Source organism: Pleurodeles waltl, chromosome 2_2 (genome assembly GCF_031143425.1).
Source record: "Pleurodeles waltl isolate 20211129_DDA chromosome 2_2, aPleWal1.hap1.20221129, whole genome shotgun sequence".
In the NCBI taxonomy this organism is placed as follows: Eukaryota; Metazoa; Chordata; class Amphibia; order Caudata; family Salamandridae; genus Pleurodeles; species Pleurodeles waltl.
The window spans coordinates 957,154,067-957,175,752 of record NC_090439.1 but is presented as its reverse complement, the minus strand read 5'-3'; the positions used below and the strand labels follow the sequence as shown (position 1 = coordinate 957,175,752).

General features: G+C 39.7%; 1 protein-coding gene across 4 annotated transcripts in view; it reads right to left on the bottom strand.

Annotated features, from left to right (window-relative positions):
* Positions 1–15,234: 15,234 nt before the first annotated feature.
* TRPS1 (transcriptional repressor GATA binding 1) overlaps positions 15,235–21,686 on the bottom strand; it is a 497,434-nt gene continuing 490,982 nt past the window's right edge. For all 4 annotated transcript variants that reach the window (XM_069220642.1, XM_069220644.1, XM_069220641.1 and 1 more), the window contains exon 6: positions 15,235–19,313. In XM_069220642.1, coding sequence (XP_069076743.1) covers positions 18,249–19,313 — 1,065 coding nt within the window. In that variant the 3' untranslated portion in view covers positions 15,235–18,248. The remainder of the gene's footprint in view (positions 19,314–21,686) is intronic.

The window sequence follows — 21,686 nt, the reverse complement described above, 5'->3', positions numbered from 1 at the left end:
TGAGGTCAACGAGAAAAAGAGTGATTTTACCTAACTGGTTAACATCCAGACATTCAGGAACTGCATATGAATTGTCCAGCCACACTTTGAGAGGTCTGACTTAACAATTTTACAGTGCCAGATGGTGGTGAGGAGGAGGAAAATGAACCCATCCCAGGCCTACTGCCTTCAAAGAAGCAGGATGGGTCAATGGAGGGAGTCATCCTCTTCCCCACCCTGACAGAAGAGCAGCAGAGAGACTGTTGCCAATTATGGGAATAGTTTTATTTTTTCTGACTTAAGCCAGGTGTCACCAATTTGAGCGCCCATGGTATTGATACTGGAGACATCATGCCTGTCACAAATTAAATTTACAGGCTGTATGACAAAGTGAGAACAAGCATTAAGGATGAGGTTTCCAAGATGATGGAGCTGGCGTGATTGTGCTATCCTGTTAACTCTAGTCTAGCTCAGTGGTTTTGTAACAAAGTTTGCCCCACGGGCACCAACTCAGAAGTTAGTTTCTGTGTAGACTATAGGGGCCTCAATTCAGTCACCAAGACTAATGCTCACTCCATTCTGAGAGCTGACAGGATCATTGATAGTTTAGGGGCTGCCAGGTTCCTCAGCACCTTTTATTTGACATCAGCATATTGACAGATTGCCCTAACTGAGGATGGTAAGGAGAAGTCAGCATTCTCCACCCTGGAAGGACACTTCCAATTCAAAGGTATGTCATTTGCAATAAAGGATGCCCCTGACACGTTTTAGACGTTGTTCAACCAGGTCCTAGCTGGACGGAAAAACTTCCTTGCAGCCTACCTGGATGGCACTGCTGTCTTCAGCTCCAGCTGGGATACCCACCTCTACAACCTCAAAGAAGTGCTCCAGGCACTGCAGCATGTAGACCTGACTACCGAGGCCAGTAAGTGCCAAACAGGGCAGGGCTCAGTGGTGTACTTGGGCCACCAAGTTGGTGGAGGCCAAGTACCACTTTCCAGCTGAGGATATCAACCATTGTGGTTTGGGAGCCTCCCCGAGACCCATACCCACTGAAAACACTCTTAGGCTTGATAATACAAGTGATCTGACAAGGGGTATGATGGAACTATTGATGCCCCCTTGACTGGGCTGTCTTCCAAGCTGCAGCTCAAAAAGTTGGTCTGGACAGAGAGGGGTGCTAGAACGATTTGACACCTTCAAGAAAGTCAAGCTTTGACCACCAGTAATTAAGCCACATGGCTTCAGTAAGGCATCCCTTGTGCAGGCAGATGCTTTAGTGCATGGTATCAGGGCTATACTGTCACAGCTAAATGTGAAGGGCCTGGACAAATCAGTAGCCTTCATCAGGGAATGGCTACTACCCAGGGAACATAAGTGGAGTGCAATTGAGAGGAAGCATTTGCAATTGTTTGTGAACTGAAGAAGTTGTGACCATCCCTGATCAGGGCTCATCACCAGAATCAGAGAGACCACATACCCTAGATGGCTGATGCAAATGCAGGCTGAGAACACAGCTGAGGTGTCCATGTCCCTGTAGGGTATGCCATTATGGTGGAACATCACCCTGGGATGGACCACATCAATGTGGATGGTCTTTTTAGGTTTTTTTTCTGCCTTAGCGACGAGAGTTCCCATAGGGCTGTGTAGTTCTCCCCGTCTCTGTAGGGGGTTGGGAGGCTGTATTGTATTAGAAATTACCATTGTTTGTGTACTGTACCACCAGATTTTTGCCTTGAATGTTTTTGATGGCTATAGAAACCTGTGCACTTTACCCCTGCTATCCAGTGGTAAAGTGCCTGTGCTTCCCCTTTCAACATGATGAAATCAGCATACCTCTAATTGGCCTATTTAACTTACATATGAGTCACTAGCATTTGGCACCAAAGTGTATCCAGGGCCTTTAGGTTAAATGTCACAAGTCGACTGCAGCACCCATTGTGCCATCCTCAACAGTGACACTGTAAACCTCACTGCAGGTCACCAGCTGTAGCCTGGCTGTGCATGTTAAACTGCAAATTGGCAGGGTGTATGGTATATAAAATTAGGATATGTAGATTTTAGTGTTAAATATTTCCTTATAGTGTAAAGTTGTTAAAACTACTTTCACTGTAACAGGGTTGGCTGTTCCATAAGATAGCATAGGGAGACAGGGTTTAATTTAATATTGCTATCTCCAACTAGGAAGCATCTAGAAAGATCATTTTGGACTGTTTGGCACATAAGTACAAATCCAAATCATTGGTAAAGACAGATTTATAACAAATATTTTAAAAAAGGGTACTTATAAAAAGTTTTTTTTGCTGCCTGAAGCTCTTAGAAGCCGATTTGCCTGAGCTTCTAACTGTTATCCAGAAGCTGAATAACTCTTTGATTAGTTGTGAAATTACTCCCAGAGCTGAGACAAAGGACTTGGAGTAGGGGGATGTTTTGATCCTCTGGCAGCAGTATCACCTGGATTGTGGCCAGAAACTTAATTTCATTCAAAGAGGCCTGCCTTTTTACAGGCAGATGAAGCTAACACTGGGTCTGCCCCCTCCTGTGTCCCTCTAGTCAGCCAGGCACCAACCCCGGTGAGAGAAGAGCTGTCTCCAGAGCTGGCTTCGAGGGACCACAGTGGTAGGATTGCTGATTTCCCCAGCCACACATCTAGGGTGGGAACAAGAGCTCTGCACAGGGGAGAAAATGTCCTGCCATCTTGAATTTGGGTAGAGAGGTGCACTGTGAGATTGTTTGCAGTAGGACACCAAGAAAATACTGCAAAAAGTGAAGTGGGTAGGGTCACTCCTAGGAACGTTTACCCCATTGGTTAGGGTGTCGCCAGAGGTTTCCACCACCCACAGGTTATCACCAAGCATAAATATTGCACCCACAGTACCCCCCCTGTAAACACTTTCTGGGCCTGTGGAATTATAGAAGAGGACTAGACATGCTGTCTGTAACCTGAGAAAAGACTAGAAGACTGGACCTTCTCTACCCCTTGATCCCAAGACAAAGAGGTGGACTCTAAGGGTCATAAGAATGACCTCCTGTTAAACTGCAGGGACCACACAAGATACAAGAGGCCTTTTCTGTAACTTCTCAGTTGACCAGTTCCAAATGGACCTGTCCTGGACCCTGCTGCTGACCTCTGCTGGAGTGAGTCTGGACCCCCAAATGTTATCCTTGAGGTCCTTGGCTTGTGTCACAGTGTTCTCCTAACAAATCCTGAAGTCTGAGGCAAAGACAAGTTTTGATTCTAAAGACCTCTGGAGAACCAAGACCAACCTGCCAAGCTGATCCGATGATGGGGTGTTGTTGCTAGGCCAAATATTCTGGTTGCTCCTGCTCTGAGCTTTCCTGCAGTACCAAATATGATATAGTGGGACCTTGCAGAGAAGGTAACCAGCCTTATAAATCTCTCTTCAGCTGCAGCCTTGGCCCAAGTACTTAATTTGACCCGGTGGTTGCCGGATGGAGCCACTTGCACTCATTTTTGTGCACTGGCACTTACTTTTCCTCACTGGACATTTTTCAAGAGAGAGAAAAACAAAGGGGAAAAAAGAAGAAAGTGAAAGATGGAAAACAGTCACAAAAGTGGAAAGCAGGAACCTTTAGGAGTAAGTTAAAGGGGTGGGCAGTGTCAGAGTTAATTAAAGAGGCATGAGGTGGATTCAAAATGCCAAAAATGACACAGCCTTGGTATTTGGAGTGCCGGTGTGGCCGGGGCTTTAGGGCAGAGCTTTGGGCTCTGGCCTGTATTCTTCTACAAATTAAGCACTGCTTGGCCAGGTGACAGAATCTGTGCTCTAAAAATATGACCAAGACCGAAGGTGTACTTTTTTGCTGGGCAAAGGTGCAAAAAGTTTCTGGCCAGTGAGGGGCCTTCTTAGATCATAAAATTCAACTTCTTTCCACTCTGAGCTTTTCAGCAAAAAAAGTAAACGGTTTAACTGAGACCACGTCCAGCGGCTATCTCAAAGATGTGGAGCCTTGGAAGACTGAGTATTTTTTACTTCTATTTCAGAAATTAAGGTAAAACTTTTGACCGGGTCAATCCTGGTTTGAGTATCCAACTCGTTTCCAAACAAGGTCAGCCTTAACTTGCTCATAGCAAACGTTCAAGCGCAACCAGATGTCCACTGTTGGAACGTTATGTTTTTACACTTAAAATGTAAAAATACATAACTCCAGTTTCCTTCAATGGATGTTTTGTTTTGGTGTCCTATTCACTTTTACTGTATTTTTGTAATTGTTTTGGGATTTTTCTATTGTTGTGTTTTGACTTTAATACTGTTTGAGTACTACATAAATACTTTACACAATGCCCCCAAGTTAAGCATGTCTACTTTGTGAAATAGCTACCATATTATTTGAGGTGGATGCCCCACAACTAATACTCCAAACTTCATACACAGTGCATTTGTTGACCAAGACAAACAAGCCACAACTTTTTGATGAATAAATGAGTAAAGCTGTGGTCAAAACAGGAAAAATGTGACATTCCATCTGCATTATCAAAGCTGATCCAATTTTTGTGACAAAAACAGGATCAAAGTTAAAAACAGAAGGTGTCTAAGCTGACAGGAGTTTTGAAGGAGCAGACTGCTGTGTTCTCATCCCAATACCATTTAATATTCATATCTTTGGCTTACCTCAAGTATGCAGTAAAAATGCGTTTTTCCTCATAGAGTTGTTTGAGAGCACATTTGTGCACTTTGGACATTGACAACATCATAATGATGGACCATTCTTTTTGTGGTATCAGCGATCCCTCAAATTCAATAGTTGATTACGGTGATGACAACAATCCCAAGTTTAACGTGTATAGGGCAAAAGTAATGATTTCTGGCAAATCACATACATAGACTAGACGAGAAACAAAAAAAGAGAACTTTGGAAGTAGGGAATAGTTACTGTTATCTGGTAGTAATTATAAACTAGAAAGTGACATTGACCTCTAGGTGTTTGCTAAGAAATAACCTGCAAAAATTACAGCTTTGATATTATATTGATTTATTATTAATTAATCTTATTTAAATGTGAAATATGAGCCCTAATATGAGCACCGAGCTCCCAGAATAAGGAACCAACTTCCAGAGCACGTAACCATCATTGCCAAACTATAAACATTTTGCAAAGACCTAAAAATCCACTTATTCAGAACAAACATGCCAATCTAAGGCACAGGTTTGCAGTCTTTTCGGCTTGTGTTTGAACTCCATCTTAAATTATTTTCTGTACTTATGTATACCTTGTTTATATTTATTATTCGCATAGCAGCTCCATATCACTGATAAATTTCATTGTACTTTTCATGATTCCGTAAAGGGATTTGAGACCCTTGTTTGTGGCTGTCTGTGCTATACAAACAGCTTAAAAAATAAATTCATATAAATACATGCAGTATTTCTCACAATTCTTCCAGAGAGCTTTTAATGCCAACATATTGCAAAGCCTGGTACATGCTGCTACTGATTAGCATTTGGAAACAGATAGAACTGAAATAGAGCAGAACATCAAGTTTGGAAAAGAGAACTTTTGCTAATAACGTCAAGTCCCTTTCAATTGATGGTACTAAAATTAGATGTAAAAATTTGATGTAAAATCTGCCTATGACATTGATCAGAATCACAACATTTTTAAAAGTCAAGACATATTGTTTACTGAATATAGCATGACAAAAACGTACTTTTTAAGACCTGTGTGTTCACAGTTAAACTGCACTGTGTTGCGTGTGGACATACACAAATATTAGTAAAGCAGGTCCTTAGTTTTTTTCACCTCAGTTGGCAAGATAAACCAGTGGTGCATACCGGAGTGAAAGATGAGATAATGGATGGTAATGCTGGATGTCATGGACATGTTGACAGATGCAATTATATCTAGAACAATAGTTAGACTGGCAGCCAAATAATAAAAAGTTTTGTTATTTGAATTGTTATCCCACATAACATAAATTATTGAAAAATAATGAGGATAGCCAAAAATGTATGAAAATCAGAACAGGGCACCTGCCAGTTACGGGTACTGCTTGTGCTTCATTTGGTTTGAGAAAAGAAGACCCAATATGCAGGTCATAGATTATGTGGAAATGGACTGGAAACAGTAATGCACATATGAGCAGATGGATCATTGGTAAGAAAGATGAATTGGTCCACTAATCTCAAACAGACAACCTATAGGATCATTAATTGGATACCAGCAGGTACTGCCACAGCACTGCTTGAGGCTGGGAGACGGCCTCAGATTAGGAACATGTTTAGAATACGTTTGGATCAATACCCAGGATCAGGGGTATCACCTCTATAGCACACTGTGCAGAATACACATTTGAATGCTAAATATACGTGAACACACAAATTCACCACAAATCACAATTTACTTTGATCAATCACGGGATGACACATCATCATTCAAACCCTGCCCCAACCCTCCTGCACATCAATTTGGGACATTACAAAATGAAAACCTGAAGTGGTCAGTTGAAATACCTCTCAGAGAGCCTGAAGCCACACCCCTATCTTTCCTACTCCTGGTGCAGTGTGAAAATAAATTATCACACTCAGATTCATTCCTCACTATTTCCTTACCTAGAAACAGGTCCAAGCACTGGCAAATTACTTTGCTGTGTGGGAAGGCCTTTCATGCTCCTGCTGACCAGTACACTACTTAATTTGCTCTAGCAGGGGCAACAAAAGCTAAGTATCTAAATTAGAAGCTGTCAGAGAAATATAACAGATCTTCAATTACCAGGAGCGCAAATATGAAAAAAACTTCGATCTGCACTTAGGAGTCCATTTTTATCATATGACCGGTTTGTCACACTAGTCTGTATGCCTCGAAATGGTAGCCTGATACAGATTTTGCCCATAGTGTATAATGCAGTGAAGCAGACTTCACTTCACTTCAGTACTCACTATAGATTTAACTGCTCACACTAGTAATGCTCACTCACATTATCAGACCTGAGGCCAGTAAGTAAGTACTAATCCATGAAGGATCCTGTCTGCAACAGGCTACCTGTGCACAGCTATTGGGCTTGGATGGATGATCGTACAATCAGCCTGTAGACAAGGGCACATGCATGTGCATACATTTTCACATGCAACCAACCCAGAATCTCTACCCCAGCTGCACAGCAGTGAACTCTGTTTTAAAAGGGAGACTCTTGTCCTTATAATACCCAATCCACTACAACAGTGCTTACAATGGGTGAGACTCAGATAGTGAGACTCACTCATGGCAGAAGACGATAAACCAAGTAGACTAAAAAACTAAAACTCAAGGAGATTAAATCGGTCAGAACTTTACTAAAGCCTCATTTTCTGATCTACACTACATATCTTGATGGTATACATATATGATCAAGAACAGTAAATCTGTACTTATATTTATATAGTATTTTTATACTATATGGTGGTTGATATTTTTTGCAGAAATGTATTAAAACTCGATATTGTGGTACAACACCCTTTTGGGTTTCACCAAAATCAGTAAATACTCTGAGATCCGTTTTCATGCCCCAAGTGCTGGGCACTTCCTTTCAGTTATCAGACAATAATATTCAAGTTCGATGATTCTCAAATGGCAAATACAACTACTTATGAGACCTTTGTGGCTCTTGTCTTGTCAGTGGCTAAAATGGCAATAGTACAAGACTGGATCAAAACAAAACGCTCCTTCGCCACAAACTTCTTTCCCGAAACACGATGCTTTTTAAGGCCAGATTATTTTCACCAGCAAAGAAGAACTAATCACTTTTGTAAATTCTGGAAATAGACAATTCTGTTGTGATGTTGGTTCTTGCTTCAATTTGCTCCTTCTTCATGTATATAACTCACTGATAAATTAGCAAACATTATTACTTATTTTGGGGGTTTTATTGTAAAGCACTACCCTCTGCTATTAACCCTCTTAGAGCTCACTGCATGGGAGATGGTGGATTAAGAAGGAATGCAGCAGTCACATCAGTTGTGTGCAACTATTAATGATTCAATATCTACAACTGGATTTCAGGTGTTGCAGATCAGGTGCATACCCTGACATCTGTTAGAAGAAAATAGGTAAATGTGTAAGGGGGACATAGACAAGAAGTTCACAGTGGACATCCCAAATTAGCTCTTATGGACTTCTTGTTCTAGTCCCAGATGTTGATAAAGCCCGAGAGAGGTGCTCAAACTTCAAATATTTTAAATCTGAAGTGATGGGGAGTTGTTCTCTGAGGCTTAACACAGATGTCTCAATAGTAGATAAAGCTGAAAAGGGTTGAAGAGATATACAGGAACATGGACATAAAGAGCCTGGTGAGTGAAGCTGGGTGTCTTTACCTCTTTTCTTTACCTTTCCTTTCACTACTCCTAAAATTCATGTGGTTGATTTTTCTCCGAAGGCAAATTGTGAAATAATGTATTTATTAAATCCCCAAACAGTATTTATATATTGCACGCTTCTCTATATTTGAACTTGAAGTCAAAGTGAAAAAATAATCTTTCGATTTTAAAGTGAAAGACCTCCAATTAACTCATGCATTCCAATCAAAAACAGTGACTATTTCTTTCAGAAACTACCGGACCACCTTTTTTTCTTAGACATCAGTATTGTGACACTTAATAACCGAGTGGCATGTTAGAGCGAGAAGAAAAACTTGTTTGTATCGGGGACTGGTAACAGACTATCAAGGCCTTAACATTGCCTAACACAATTATTGTGCCCTAAATATCACTTACAAAACTACGGCCCCATTGGAGTAAATAATGCACAATCTACACCCGTGGAAGTGATATTTTTGTAGATGATATTTAGATCACAACATTTATGTCAGACGATGTCTTTGTTATCGATATTCCGACAGAAATTTGGATCAGGCCATGTACAAGGTGGTGGTGGGGCAACTTTATAAAGATTAAAACACGTTAGCTTATACACACTATTCAGTCGTGTTTTACCCAATTCACGGGGCAGTTAGAGCTGTCAAACGTGTGTGTCATAGTGTTAATGGGTGGGTAGATGCAATGATAGGTGCTTCTGGATTTCATAATATTAGGACACTTTTTATACAGACCGAAAAACAATGGTCCATTTTCTCAATTTTTTCACAGGAACAGGGGGTAAAAGTGGTAAATTAGCAGTTTGCACACCACTGCAACACAGGTGTGTCTGTACAGACCCAAATGAATAAAATGTTTTGTGTATTTTATTTACTATTGTATTCCACTGCTGCATTTTTTTATGAAACGGGGTCCTGTATCAATATTTTGCTCACGACATCCAACCATTCAATTCGACCTCTTGGAGGATTTACTACAAAATACTTTGAAGAAAGAACACTGAACCAAACTTAATACTGAAAACACAAACGAGATGGTGCCTCTCTCATCCAGGGATTCAGCTGAAGGGATCTAAAATTGCTCACTTTTCGGATCCCCTATTACTCATAGGTGAATATAAAAATTCACAGTATGTTTCAGTATGGTTGATTAAATGTGGATTGAATTACAATTACAAAATGTAGGAAGAGATGAGGTAATGAAATACTGTAACTACTCCTTCCTCTTGTTTATATGTTTTTCTATATGTTTATGCTTACAACAAGAGTAACTAGGGGCCTGATTTAGATCCTAATGGAGGGGGTTACTCTGTCACAAATGTGATGGCTATCCCGTCCACTGTATTATGATCTCATTTTAGCCTATGGGGATCATTATAAGGATATCTGTCACGTTTGTGACGGGGTAACCCTTCGCCAGGAGCTAAATCAGGCCCTGTGTCTACAATTGTTGGTCTTCTTGTACATTGGTGTGGTCTTGTTAAAGGTATCTTCTCACTTTAATAACTATGAATAACCAGGTGACTGAACAATTGATTTTGCCTGTATCCCTATATTCTGGTATACTGAACAATTTCTTCAGCATAGCCAAAATAGATGCACACATACAAAAAACATATGCTAGCGAATGCAAATTACCTTTTTAGGTCTAGCATTAGCCAAGACCATATATATATATAACCTATTTAACTATGTTTATTATATGAACTTTCTCAATAAAATGGAGCCGACGATTCTTCACATGAATGATTTATGGTAGTTGTGTTCACTCTCTACTTCCCACGAGCTTTTGGATATTGTGCAGCCTTTGGTGCTTTATCGAGTTGCACCGCTTTTTGAAAATTATTGTTCCGCGTTTGCCTGGTTCGTGGTTTGGCTAGCACGCTGTTTGGAGTGCGCGTGATACTATGTAACCAGACTTCCTTTGAAGAAGAATCTTTACGCTGCACTGCGCCGCTGTGATACAACTTTTTCCCTTCCCTGTGAGTATCGAAGCTACTGAAGAGAGTCGGATGACCTCTCGGAGGTAAGGAGGATTTCGCACGGGGTGGCACAATGGAACATATTGTGAACTAACCGGTGCTCTGCTCAAATGGACCATTATAGTTAAACATTTGAAATATCAGCTGAAAGTTAAAACTGAGTATTTAAAGCTCGTGTGACTTTTTCTGTAGACTATGATTGACAAAATGCGTCGGCTTCTTTGATTTGATTTTATTTACACACGCTATCCCGTTGTTTATAGTCCGTTTTTTTGGATAAGATTTTCATTACGTTTCTCAAGTATACATCCTTGGAATTTCATCGGTTTTTCTTTCCATTTTTGTTTTTGCCCCTTTCTTGCCTTTTGGAGTTTTTTCATTGTGAAACTGTTACTATACATGTTTGCACATTGAGGACTCCGTCTAATGACTGTTATTCTCGTTTTTTCCTCCCGTTTTTTACGTGGTTCCACGTTATCACTTTCAAATCATCGAGTACAATATGGCCAATCGAAGAGCCTTGTGGGAACAAGCAGCACCACTTTATTTGACAATGCTCCAGGGACATCAGTTGTTATAAATCCGCAAATTCGTACTGCAGCGAATATTATTTTTTAATTGGAAAAGGCACGGATTTTAGAATTGAAAAAATGGTCGGAAATGACCTCATTGACCAAATATATAGAAAATGGTCGAGTACCACGAGGTCTAAGAATTCAAATTTTGCCTAAAAAAACAAAGGTTAAAGGGATGTTATAGTTAGGTTAAGAATTTACTTGTACAAAACCATGGAAATTCAGCAGTTATAGTTACAGTTCTTTCAAATGACTGAAACTCGCGCCCTAAGGTAACTATAACTTGTGCCTTCGCCATGCGCAGTTGTCAGATCAATAATTTTATAGTAAATGTTTCGGTGAAAATATGGCAGATGGCATTGAATATGTCATCAATGTTACAATATGTGGATTAATTAGCTGTGCATGGCGAAGGCGCCAGTTATAGTTACCTTAGGGTGTGAGTTTTAGTTACTTGAAAGAACTCTACCTATAACTGCTGAATCTCTATGGTTTTGTACGAGTAAATTCAGAACCTAACTATAACATTCCTGTAACCTTTGTTTTTTTTCAGTGAATATATAAACATATATATATATATATATATATATATATATATATATATATATATATATATATATATATTTACACATGCGCACACACACACATACACACACAAACTAGTTAGGAGAAATCACAGTTCTAATGGTTTAGTGTGGCAAAGTGTGACTTAACTTTCACTGTGCATAGCCACCATGTATTAAAACTGATTTAACATTTACGGCTGAGTGGTTGCAGAAATTGCATCCCTAACAATGTCGAAAATAAATGCTGCACTCTAGATGCATTATTCTCAACACGATCCATGCCCTAAACATACTCAACAAACACCCTTTGTCCAATATCAACAAACTGTGGGCCCTGTCGCTTTGGAATAAAAAGAAATTCGAAACACTGAATTCACCCACAATTGGCCCTGTAGGTATCAATATGGTATCTGATCTCTTTGCAAATGGGTAACCCCTTAATTTTGTGACTTTACAGGTGATGCATTCCCTACTAAACATAGATATTTATGACTTCTTAAGAATGAAAGCAAAACTCTCCAAACTGAGTCTTCTCCAACCTGCTACCTGTTTCAATTCATCCAATTGACCATAAGCGGAGGCCACCTTGCCTCTAAGATTTACAAACGGCTTCCTGATCCTGCATCCAAAACAATTCTTCCTATTTGAAAACTGTGTCCAAATACTTTCAGAGCACAGCTATACCCGCTCTGCAGGATCAGACCCGGCACCACATCTCCATTAACTTACTTAGGAATAAACTGATCCTCTCCCTGTCCCAAACTATACTCTTCTAAGCTCTTTTAAGCTCTTTAAATTGAGGGTCATTGAACCGGACCCCTGCTGTTCTTGTGGCAATTCTTTTGGTGACTTAGAACACATTTTTCTCTTGCAAATGGCTCACCACCTATTAGAAAGATAGTAACCGACTCGAGGCCATTTTTAAAGCTAACAAATCCTTAAGCTCCCCCCTCCTATTGTTCGGCCCGTATACTACCAGCACTATGTTAGGACCGAGGAATAACGATATGGCTCTCCTAGGCCTCTTATTCACAGTGGTTATCAAAATAATTCTATTGGAATGGAAGGCACTGAATTAGGTATCTTATCATGCTTGGTGGGCATGGGTTACCTATCTCAGAGGCATGCAAAGGGTCCATGTTAAATCTTCAGCAAACCCCAGCACTATGCAAACAATTTGGCATATCCTTGATAAATTTATGTCCAACAAATAAGGCCTTTGGCTACCACACCAGTGTTTCTGGTGGATGTGATCCCTCCCCCACTCCATCTAAACCATTTTTTTTGCCCAATGAAAATACGGTGCTTTCCCCTCCCGTAATTCTTCCTTTCCATTGTCCCTCTTCTCTCCCTCCAACGCTTGAGACATAGCTGCCTGCTTAATCCCTCCAAACAACTGACTATAAAAATTCTATTTCTCTGTATTGGAGTTTTGCCCATCATGCTAAGTGGAGATGTTAGACCTGACAGCCTTAGGGTGGTCATCCCCCAACTTTTTGCCTGCCTCCTTCTACTTTTCTGACACTGTTTGTGCTGGTTTTAGGACTCTGCACACTTTATCACTGCTAACCAGTGCTAATGTGCATATTCACTCTCCCTTAAACATGGTAACATTGGTTTATTCCCAACTGGCATATTTGATTTACTTACAAGTCCCTAGTAAAGTGCACTACATGTTAAATTAAATGCTACTAGTGGGCCTACAGCACTGCTTGTGCCACCCACACACGTAGTCCCTTAACAATGTCTCAGGCCTGCCATTGCAAGGCCTGTGTGTGCAGTTTCACTGCAACTTTGACTTGGCATTTAAAAATACTTGCCAAGCCTTAAACTCCACTTTTTCTACATATAGGTCACCCCTAAGGTAGGCCCTAGGTAACCCATAGGGCATGGTGCTGTGTAGATAAAAGGCAGGACATAAACCTCGGTGTTTTATATGTACTGGTAGTGGCAAACTCCTAAATTTGTTTTCCACTGCTTTTTTTCTTCCATTGTGCCCAGGATTTCACTGTATCGTCCCTGGTATGGCACAGCCTGACTTCCCGAGTAAGATTTGACGCAGTCCTGCCTTGCGACAGAAAACTCGCCACACAGCCCTATCTGATCGACGCACAGCTGAACTGGAATGAGGGAGCCGAATCCCCGAGTGAAAACCGATGCAGCACCTGCTGTGCGACAGAAAATTTGACGCATCACCCTACTGGATCAACACAACACCTGTGACTTCTTCCAGCGTGCCCAGGATTTCCCCGCATCATCACTGGGCATCAAAAAGATCCCCGCATCGCAGTGACGTACCAAGACTGTGCGCCAATAAATGACACAAAGGCCCTTGCGCCATGGAAAGAAACATCTGTGTCACGCAGGAAAATCCGACGCACACCTTATTTTTCCACCATCTCCTCCTCTGCAGTCTTCGTGCTTGTTATTTTTGATGCAAACCAGGTACTTTGTGTAATCAAGAGACAACTGTTGATTTCTAAGATTTAAGACGTTTTAATCTTGCAAAACTGATATCTTAACTTGTGCTTATTGAATCTTTATAGTTTTTACCTTATTTTAACCAGATAAATATCATATATTTTCCTAAACCTGTGTGGGTGTATTTTTGTGTTTTCACTGTGTTACTTTATAATTTATTGTAGAAATACTTTACACATTGCTCCTAAATTAAGCCTGACTGCACAGTGCCAAGCTACCAGAGGGTGGGCACATGATAATTTGGATTATGTGTGATTTACCCTGACTAGGATTATGGTCCTTATTTGGACAGTGGTGTATACCTCTGCCAACTAGAGACCCCATTTCTAACAAGAGACCATTGTTGGTTGTACTTTTTACTGCCTACGGCCTCTGCTATTTTCTATCTAGGGTTTATTTTACAGGATACAGCCAGCTGTTTCAACCACTTCTGAAGTGACTAATGGTATGTTGGCGCTACGTCAGTTGTGTTATTTGCACTCTGCTATGTTTACTATCTGCAAAATCAATACAATGTTTAGAAAACAAAATCTGAGTGAAAAGATAAATGTGTATACATCACTCAATCATTGTAAGTTAAATATGTAGCTTAGAAATAAAAGACTGTTAGTTTAACGTCATGCCATAGGTTCCTTGGTCATCATGGGTGTGGCTTGATGTTTGTCATGACTTGGCATCAATCTTATTCTGGCAGTCGATTTTTTTATTTTGAGCTGTCAACTTTATCCTAAGATTTCAGGCAGTGAGTTCCTAATCTCTGTTTTGTCTCTTTGTATAATGGATTCCACCTCCATGAGAGCTTGTTGATTTATAACAGTTGTAATGTTGTATTGTATATCTATATTTTACATTTCGGATTTTTTGTCTGTAGAATTTAATTTCCTTTTCAACGTTACTGTTGGTGTCCTCCAGGCTGTAAGGCTTCAAAGAGAAAGGCAAAGTAACCTAGTTCAACATTACAATGCTTCATAAAATCCCTGTCATCAATGCATGCTTCCTGGTGAGGAAAGTATTGAGTAACTATTGAATGAAGTGTATGCAAACGACTTACTACAGATGGATAGCAATGCTACTGAGTTAATGTAGATAGACTGCAGATAATGTACTCTTCAGAACAATAATATAAAATGTATTCACCCTTCTAAAATGTTTGGCAATGACGGATGTCCGACATGTGTATGACATCTGCTTCTATGCAGTAAAGATGGGGCATATAATGTGTGTTCATACAAAAGCTCAAAAGCTTTCACAGTTTGCCACAAAATCTACAAACAACAAAGTTGATTCATATACTTTCTAGTTCTTTTTTTATCAAGTCCGTGAAACAAATAGCAGTACTCATCTTCTACAAATGATAACTTTATTACATGGGAACAGGTGAGCTCAAAACATACTTAAAATGGCGTTTTATTAAAACATCTCAATAAACAATGTAGGGAACAGTGGACATAGTTGTCCTACTGCAGTTCGTTGACGAAGGGTACACTGGCAAAAGCCTGCAACTAAACCAAGTGAAGAATGTAGCCCTGATTTATTATTTTCTTACAGTTGCAAAACTTAAAACTCATGGGTGCAAAAGGTCATGTTGTCCAAGTTGCTCTGCACGTGCCATTCAATTTTGAGAGATATGCGCCCTGCACTGTGAGAAAGGAACACACCGGTACAAAACAAATCAAAGAAAACAGCTGGCTAATATCTTAAAATAGAGTGCAATGTTACTACAGAATGCAATAAAATATCAGGGCGGCATAGTCAAACAGCACATCTTAAAATCATTTCTGAAATGTTTCCTCTGAAACATAGACAAAGCAATAAAAGGAAGATATATATGTATCACTGAAGCATAACAATGTGAGATAAGAGCTTAAAAATACAAAAGTACTTGGAATGAATAGTGCTACCCTTTCTCCTAAGTAGGCATAAAAATATGTTAATTTTTCCTTCTTTGCTTTCCAAACCATTAGGTGAACGTAGTCAGTCATTTCCTGTTACTGTCTATAACTTTAATGCACACAAAAAATATCTACTGCAATAGAAATAGTTGCTTCATTAACTTTTTTTGCTACATTTGCAAATGTAAACAGCGAGGCCGAGCCAGACATGACTCAAATGCATGATGGAATATCTTTGTTGCATACGTACACTGTAGAAAATAATTATTCAATGTCAGGCACCATTATTTGAAATGTAATACATTAATATTTACTAGAAAAATAGTTTTTTTCTATTTGTTCTCCCAATGTCTTTAATGAAATAGGCTAATCTGACAGTGCCTCCAGTAGCTTGTAATGTCTTCTAGTTCCCGCTGCAAGGTTTATCTTTTTGTGGAAGATAGGAGAAAATGCAACGTGGAAAAAGTTCTACTTCCATTCTCATAGAAAAGCACCATTTCCCAGACTTGCATGATGTAGCTGTGTAGTCCTATATCCCTGAGCAGATATGCCGAGGAGCTTTCCCTTCATTAATTGTACAAAGCTTACATTTTTAAATACAAAGAAGACATTTTCCTAAGAAGTAGGTTTCATAGAATTTGGCTAGGATTACACGTGAAAGTGAGTGCAAATGTCAATCAGTCTACGCAAAGAAGTCTTTATTGATACCTCTTCTCAACATTTATTAAAAAAATATGTACTGGAAAATATACCAGGACTCATTCTTAAAGAGCGTTTTGCCAAAGGCACAAATGTTTATTTTTCAGTCTCAATATTCATAAGATGGATTGTTCTAGAAGATTTGGCAAAATGTGAGGCCCTTACATATAAATGCCCGTGCTTGCAACTAGGTGGCCCACTTCTTCTGGCATTTAACGGAGGAACCAACCACACTGCCCTAAACTAATGCAATTTTTCCTCCTTTAATAGAAAACTTTGTTATGATCTGCATCATATTTTTAGTGCTACATCCTTCATGAGTTTCTAAATTGCTTTACAAACAAGCTACTTATTCGGCCATTTCAGAATTAACAAAATTGCATGACAGTAGAAGCTTTCATCCCATCATGTACTGCTTCCCTGTCCTTCATTGGGGAAGTCTGCACACAATAGGTGAAATTCGGTCACTCCCATCTGCAGTTTTAGTGCCAAATAGGAAGTCGCAATTATTACAACTTCCATACTTTGAGGAAAGACTGACTTGGATTATGTTGACTGTACAAGCCGATGACCTAGTAGTTTTTGCAATGCGTTTGCGTGGTTGCATATCGTAAAACATTCAAGGTATGCTATGATCACATGGTGATCATAGCAATATAAGCATTTAATTTCAGTTGCTTGTACCGTTGAGGCAGCTGACAGGGCAGGCTCTCAGTAGAGGGAAAGGCTAAATCAGAACAAAGAACAAGAAGTATGAAAACAACGAACCAAGCACAACTCTAAAGATAAGCAACGTATAGTTTAATTTAGTATAGCTTAGAATTATACCCTATTTGCGCCCTAATTAAATCTAAAATATTTTTTACGAACCAGAAAACAAATGCATTTCCACTGTAAATCACACATATATCCATAGGATAGTTTCTCAATACTGTATTCCTTATTGGCAAAATATTATGCCTTCTTTAACAGTGTTCTTTCATCGTGTCCTATGTTCCTAGCCCAGTAGAGTTGCATTGCTGTGCAGGGCTGGAAGTGTTCAAATTGCCTATTATCACTTCGGAAATACTCGTGAATTTACAGTTTTCTTTCATCTAATGTAAAAGAGTTCTTGGACTACAATGAAGCCCGCAATCATTGCTTTTTCATGGGAAAACATGCCATAATATCAAAGACTCTCAACGTGGCAGGTGGTTTATGGATGTTTGTAGGTATGGGGAGTAAGGGAAGGCAGCAGCAAGGAGGGCCGGGGAGAAAGCAGGGCTGCTTCTGAGTGTCTCAGAACGCAAGCCTTTTGAACGCCTCCCAGATAATAGCCTTTGTTGCACACTGCTCACTTTGTTAGCTATGACTGTGTGTCTATCAGTAGCCCTCTCTCGTTTTGACATTTCTGTAAGGTCTCCAACACTCTGAAGGGGTCTTGAAGACACAAACCTATACAAAGAAACAAACCGTAACAATCTGAAATATACCCAATCCGTCCGCAGCAAATATGGTTTATAATATCATTTTAAATTGACATTAGGATACCTAACGTCCTTAATGCATGGTGGGCAGAGTGAAGTCCCATATAAAAGAGTTGTATATTTTTCAGTCCTTCGCTTTTGAAACATAGTCTTCATAAAAAGAACGGTGAGGAACAGATAACAGATAATGGCTGAGCCGTGTTCTGTGAACTGCTCTGCAGGCCTTTATAAGACATTTCAAGCTACTGAGCTTCCATCATGAACATCTATTTCTATTTAATTGTGCTAAGTGCTAAAATATTACTCTTGCGTTTTTCCGTTTTTGTCAGCTTGTGCAATGTTCCTATGTAGGCCTCTCTGGATGTGAGTTGTGAAGTCGTACTTGTCCGTGCAAAGATGCTGGCATATGCTGCACTGGAAAGGTCCACTGTCACCATGGCAACTCATATGCAAAGCATACATCACTTCATCCAGAAAGACAATGCCACAGTGCACACACTTTGTTGACAGTTCATCTTGAGTACTTTTATCAACCTTCTCCACTTTAACTACATTCAGTAAACTGTCTTCCTTTGTATTTGGCGGGGCCTTTGACTTTTCCTTGGATGCCCCGTTTGCAGTTGGCCCAGGTCTGGAATGCTTTATCGCCAAATCTAGAGGAATGTCATTGTCTGTTGTGACAGATGAATAATGAGTAGGCATATTAAACGTGGGATAAGGCACATAGTTTTGGCAGGGATTTGGTAGGCCTGGCACATGACTCAAGTAGTGTGGATTGCCAGGAACTGACAGCTTATATTTGCTCCAGTACCTTAGCCAGTCAGCTTCGCTCTGGAACTCACTGTGTACAAATGGAAGTCCGAAAAGTGGGTACTGGTACTTTTCAATAGGGCTTCCTGGTGGCGAATAATTAGAGTGCTTTGAAGGTCGCATGTATTTTTCTATTGGACTGCCCCTCTCTGAACTTCCTTTGCCATCCGATACAGATGAACTATTTCCTGGGTCAGCATTATTTTCCTGAGGACTTTTTATCTGAATGTGCAAAGGCTGCATCCTTTTGTGAATATCCAGAGTTTGGCTGACCAGAACTGATTGCGGTGCAGAATGGCTTTTAGTCAAAGACACCTGGGCCTCGTATTTATTCAGAGCAGGCGGCTGCTGGATTTCTCGCTGATGACCTTCTGAGGGCGGCTCCTCTGATCTCCTTTCTACTGGACTGCCATTCACCTGCTCTTCACCGCTCCCCCTGTGCTGTTTGCTTAGGTGCTCTGCATGCAGGGTCTCCGGATTAAGGCGTTTCCTTGTTCTTCTCCTGATAATCTGCTCTCCATTGTTCTGTTTAATGATATTCAAAGGCCTCGGAGTCTAAATGCAACACATAAATATCAAAATTAATGAACAGTCAAAGGAGCAGGAAATAAAGAAACGAACGACAATTACCTTTGATGCACTTAAGAGCTACTTATAATCATCAACAGGTACATTAAGAACATACTGTTAATTGCCCAGAAACATAATGAAGGAACCTTTTAAACTGATTAATGCATTATGAAAAATAGTGACCAACAGTCATTTTTTTATGGGTGGTAATTTGGTGGTGAGAGTTTTGATGAAAATTTGAATTTTTTGTCATAAAGGATTAAGGATCGTACAGGACAAAGTTGAGTAAAGCTGGTGGGGAACACGCTGTTCATTTAGGAAAAAAAAGCATTGATCACTAGAGAAGGCAATGGAAGGCTAAAAATATGGATTTCATAAAGGATCTGTGAATCGAGTTCAGGCAGGGAAATGAATTCAGTTTCTTCTTTTAATTTACTAAAATCATTTTTAAATTTTCAGTGACATTTATGTTATTAGCGTCTCCACTAAAAGACAAATTGAGAAAACTATTGTCCTGAAATTTTTAATGTAAAATCGAAAATAGGTTTCAATTATATATCATATGACCAAAGTAAACAATAATCACCAGCTTCATTACAACATCTTTCCTGCATTTTCCTTTACACAAAAAGAAGCCAATTGAAAACGTGTTACTGTGTTTCCAGGGGCAAGTGACATTAAGTAGTTAAACAAAATACAATCAAGTAAATAAAAGGGTTATTTAAGAAGTATGAAAGCAAAGTTGGACATATCCATGACAGTTGGCAACAGACACCCGATGAAGAAATGCAAACTCACAACATTTTACACATACACGTAGGTTACACTGCAACCATACTACTGTACTAGTACTGGTCATGAGATAGTGGTGCAATAGAAAAAAGCAACATTTCATCCATAATATATTTTGCCCTACTTGACAAATCTGCATGAACATTTCTTTTTTCTTGTTCTTTTTTTAATTGAGAAAAATGTTGGAGTCATTACTAGAACTATACAAGGTGATACATTCCATCCTATGATTATATAATATAAGCAAGAGGCGGATGAGCCATGATTGTAACAATAGAGAAAAATACCAATAAGCCATACTGGGCTCTGCAAGACAGGAGGTACAATCTAGAGATAAGCAAGAGCAGGAAAACACACTACAGAGGAGAAAAGGAAAGCAAACAGAGGAGGAAAGTCGGAGAAAGTATAATAAACAATATTAATAATAAAGAAGAGAAAAAGAGTGGGTAAATGACAACTGCAGAAAAAGTCCGTGACTAAGTGAGTTTTGTCCTAGAAATGTTAGTGCAGTTTCGTCGACCTTTCATAGAATTTTTCTTCTCCACTGATGTAAAAAGATAGAACTGAATATCCACACATTTTGCAGGAACTGAGTGTTATAATACAGGAGTGCATTTGCTTGCTTTCTAGTTAATCTGCTCAGGTGGTTTTGTAAAATGGTACCTAACTCAACATTGGAATGTGCGCTTGAAATGTGATGCATAAAAACATTTGATCATTTTAATTGTGTCAGCAATTTCCCACTTTTAAGCTGGCTTGTGAAACCCTGTGCCTCAAAAATGCCAGTGAAGCCATCTCGGTCAACTCCAGCTGTAGTGTGGGTCGTGGTAATTCCCATAGAGGCAGAATATGCACTTTCAGCCACATGAATTTCAAAATGAGGTTGCAGAGTTTGCAAACTCAAGCTTACTTCACGTGCAAGAATTCATAACATACATATTTTCCTTCCTTTACAGAATAAGAGTGACATGGCATTTACAATCCTACCTCCTTTAACCTTACCCATGAACCTAACACTGACCTTGACCTTAACTATAAATATAACTATAATTCTAATTCTATGCAGTGAACCAGTATGAACTCTGTGCATGGTCTCAAGTACCAGCTGACATTGGTACTGTGAACAGACAGCAAAATCAAATATGTCCACGTCTGTTTGATCTTGTAAAGTTTGTAGGTTTTTGATTAGAGCGGAGGTGTTCTGGTGGGGTTATTAATTCTGTATGCTCCCTTAACATTCCTATAGGAAATTCTCAGAGAGCACCGCAAAGGAATAAAGTCTATGCCTGTTGCAGGACAGTATATCAGGCCCAAATTGTGGTCAAAGGACAAGCTTGGGCTTAAGGAGGCACTGTATAAGGTATACTGGAAACACCATGTTTGTCCAAAGCTCTTGCCCTATACCGTTGTTCCAGTGCCAGGCAACAGGCCTGGCTCAGTAAGCAGAATAAGAAGCCTTCAGTGCTCTGATATTATATGCCAGCTAAGTAAGTACCTAGGGACTGTCGGTCCTGATTATATCGCTGAGGCTAATATTGTAGTTACCCGGCTTGTAATTCATTCCGT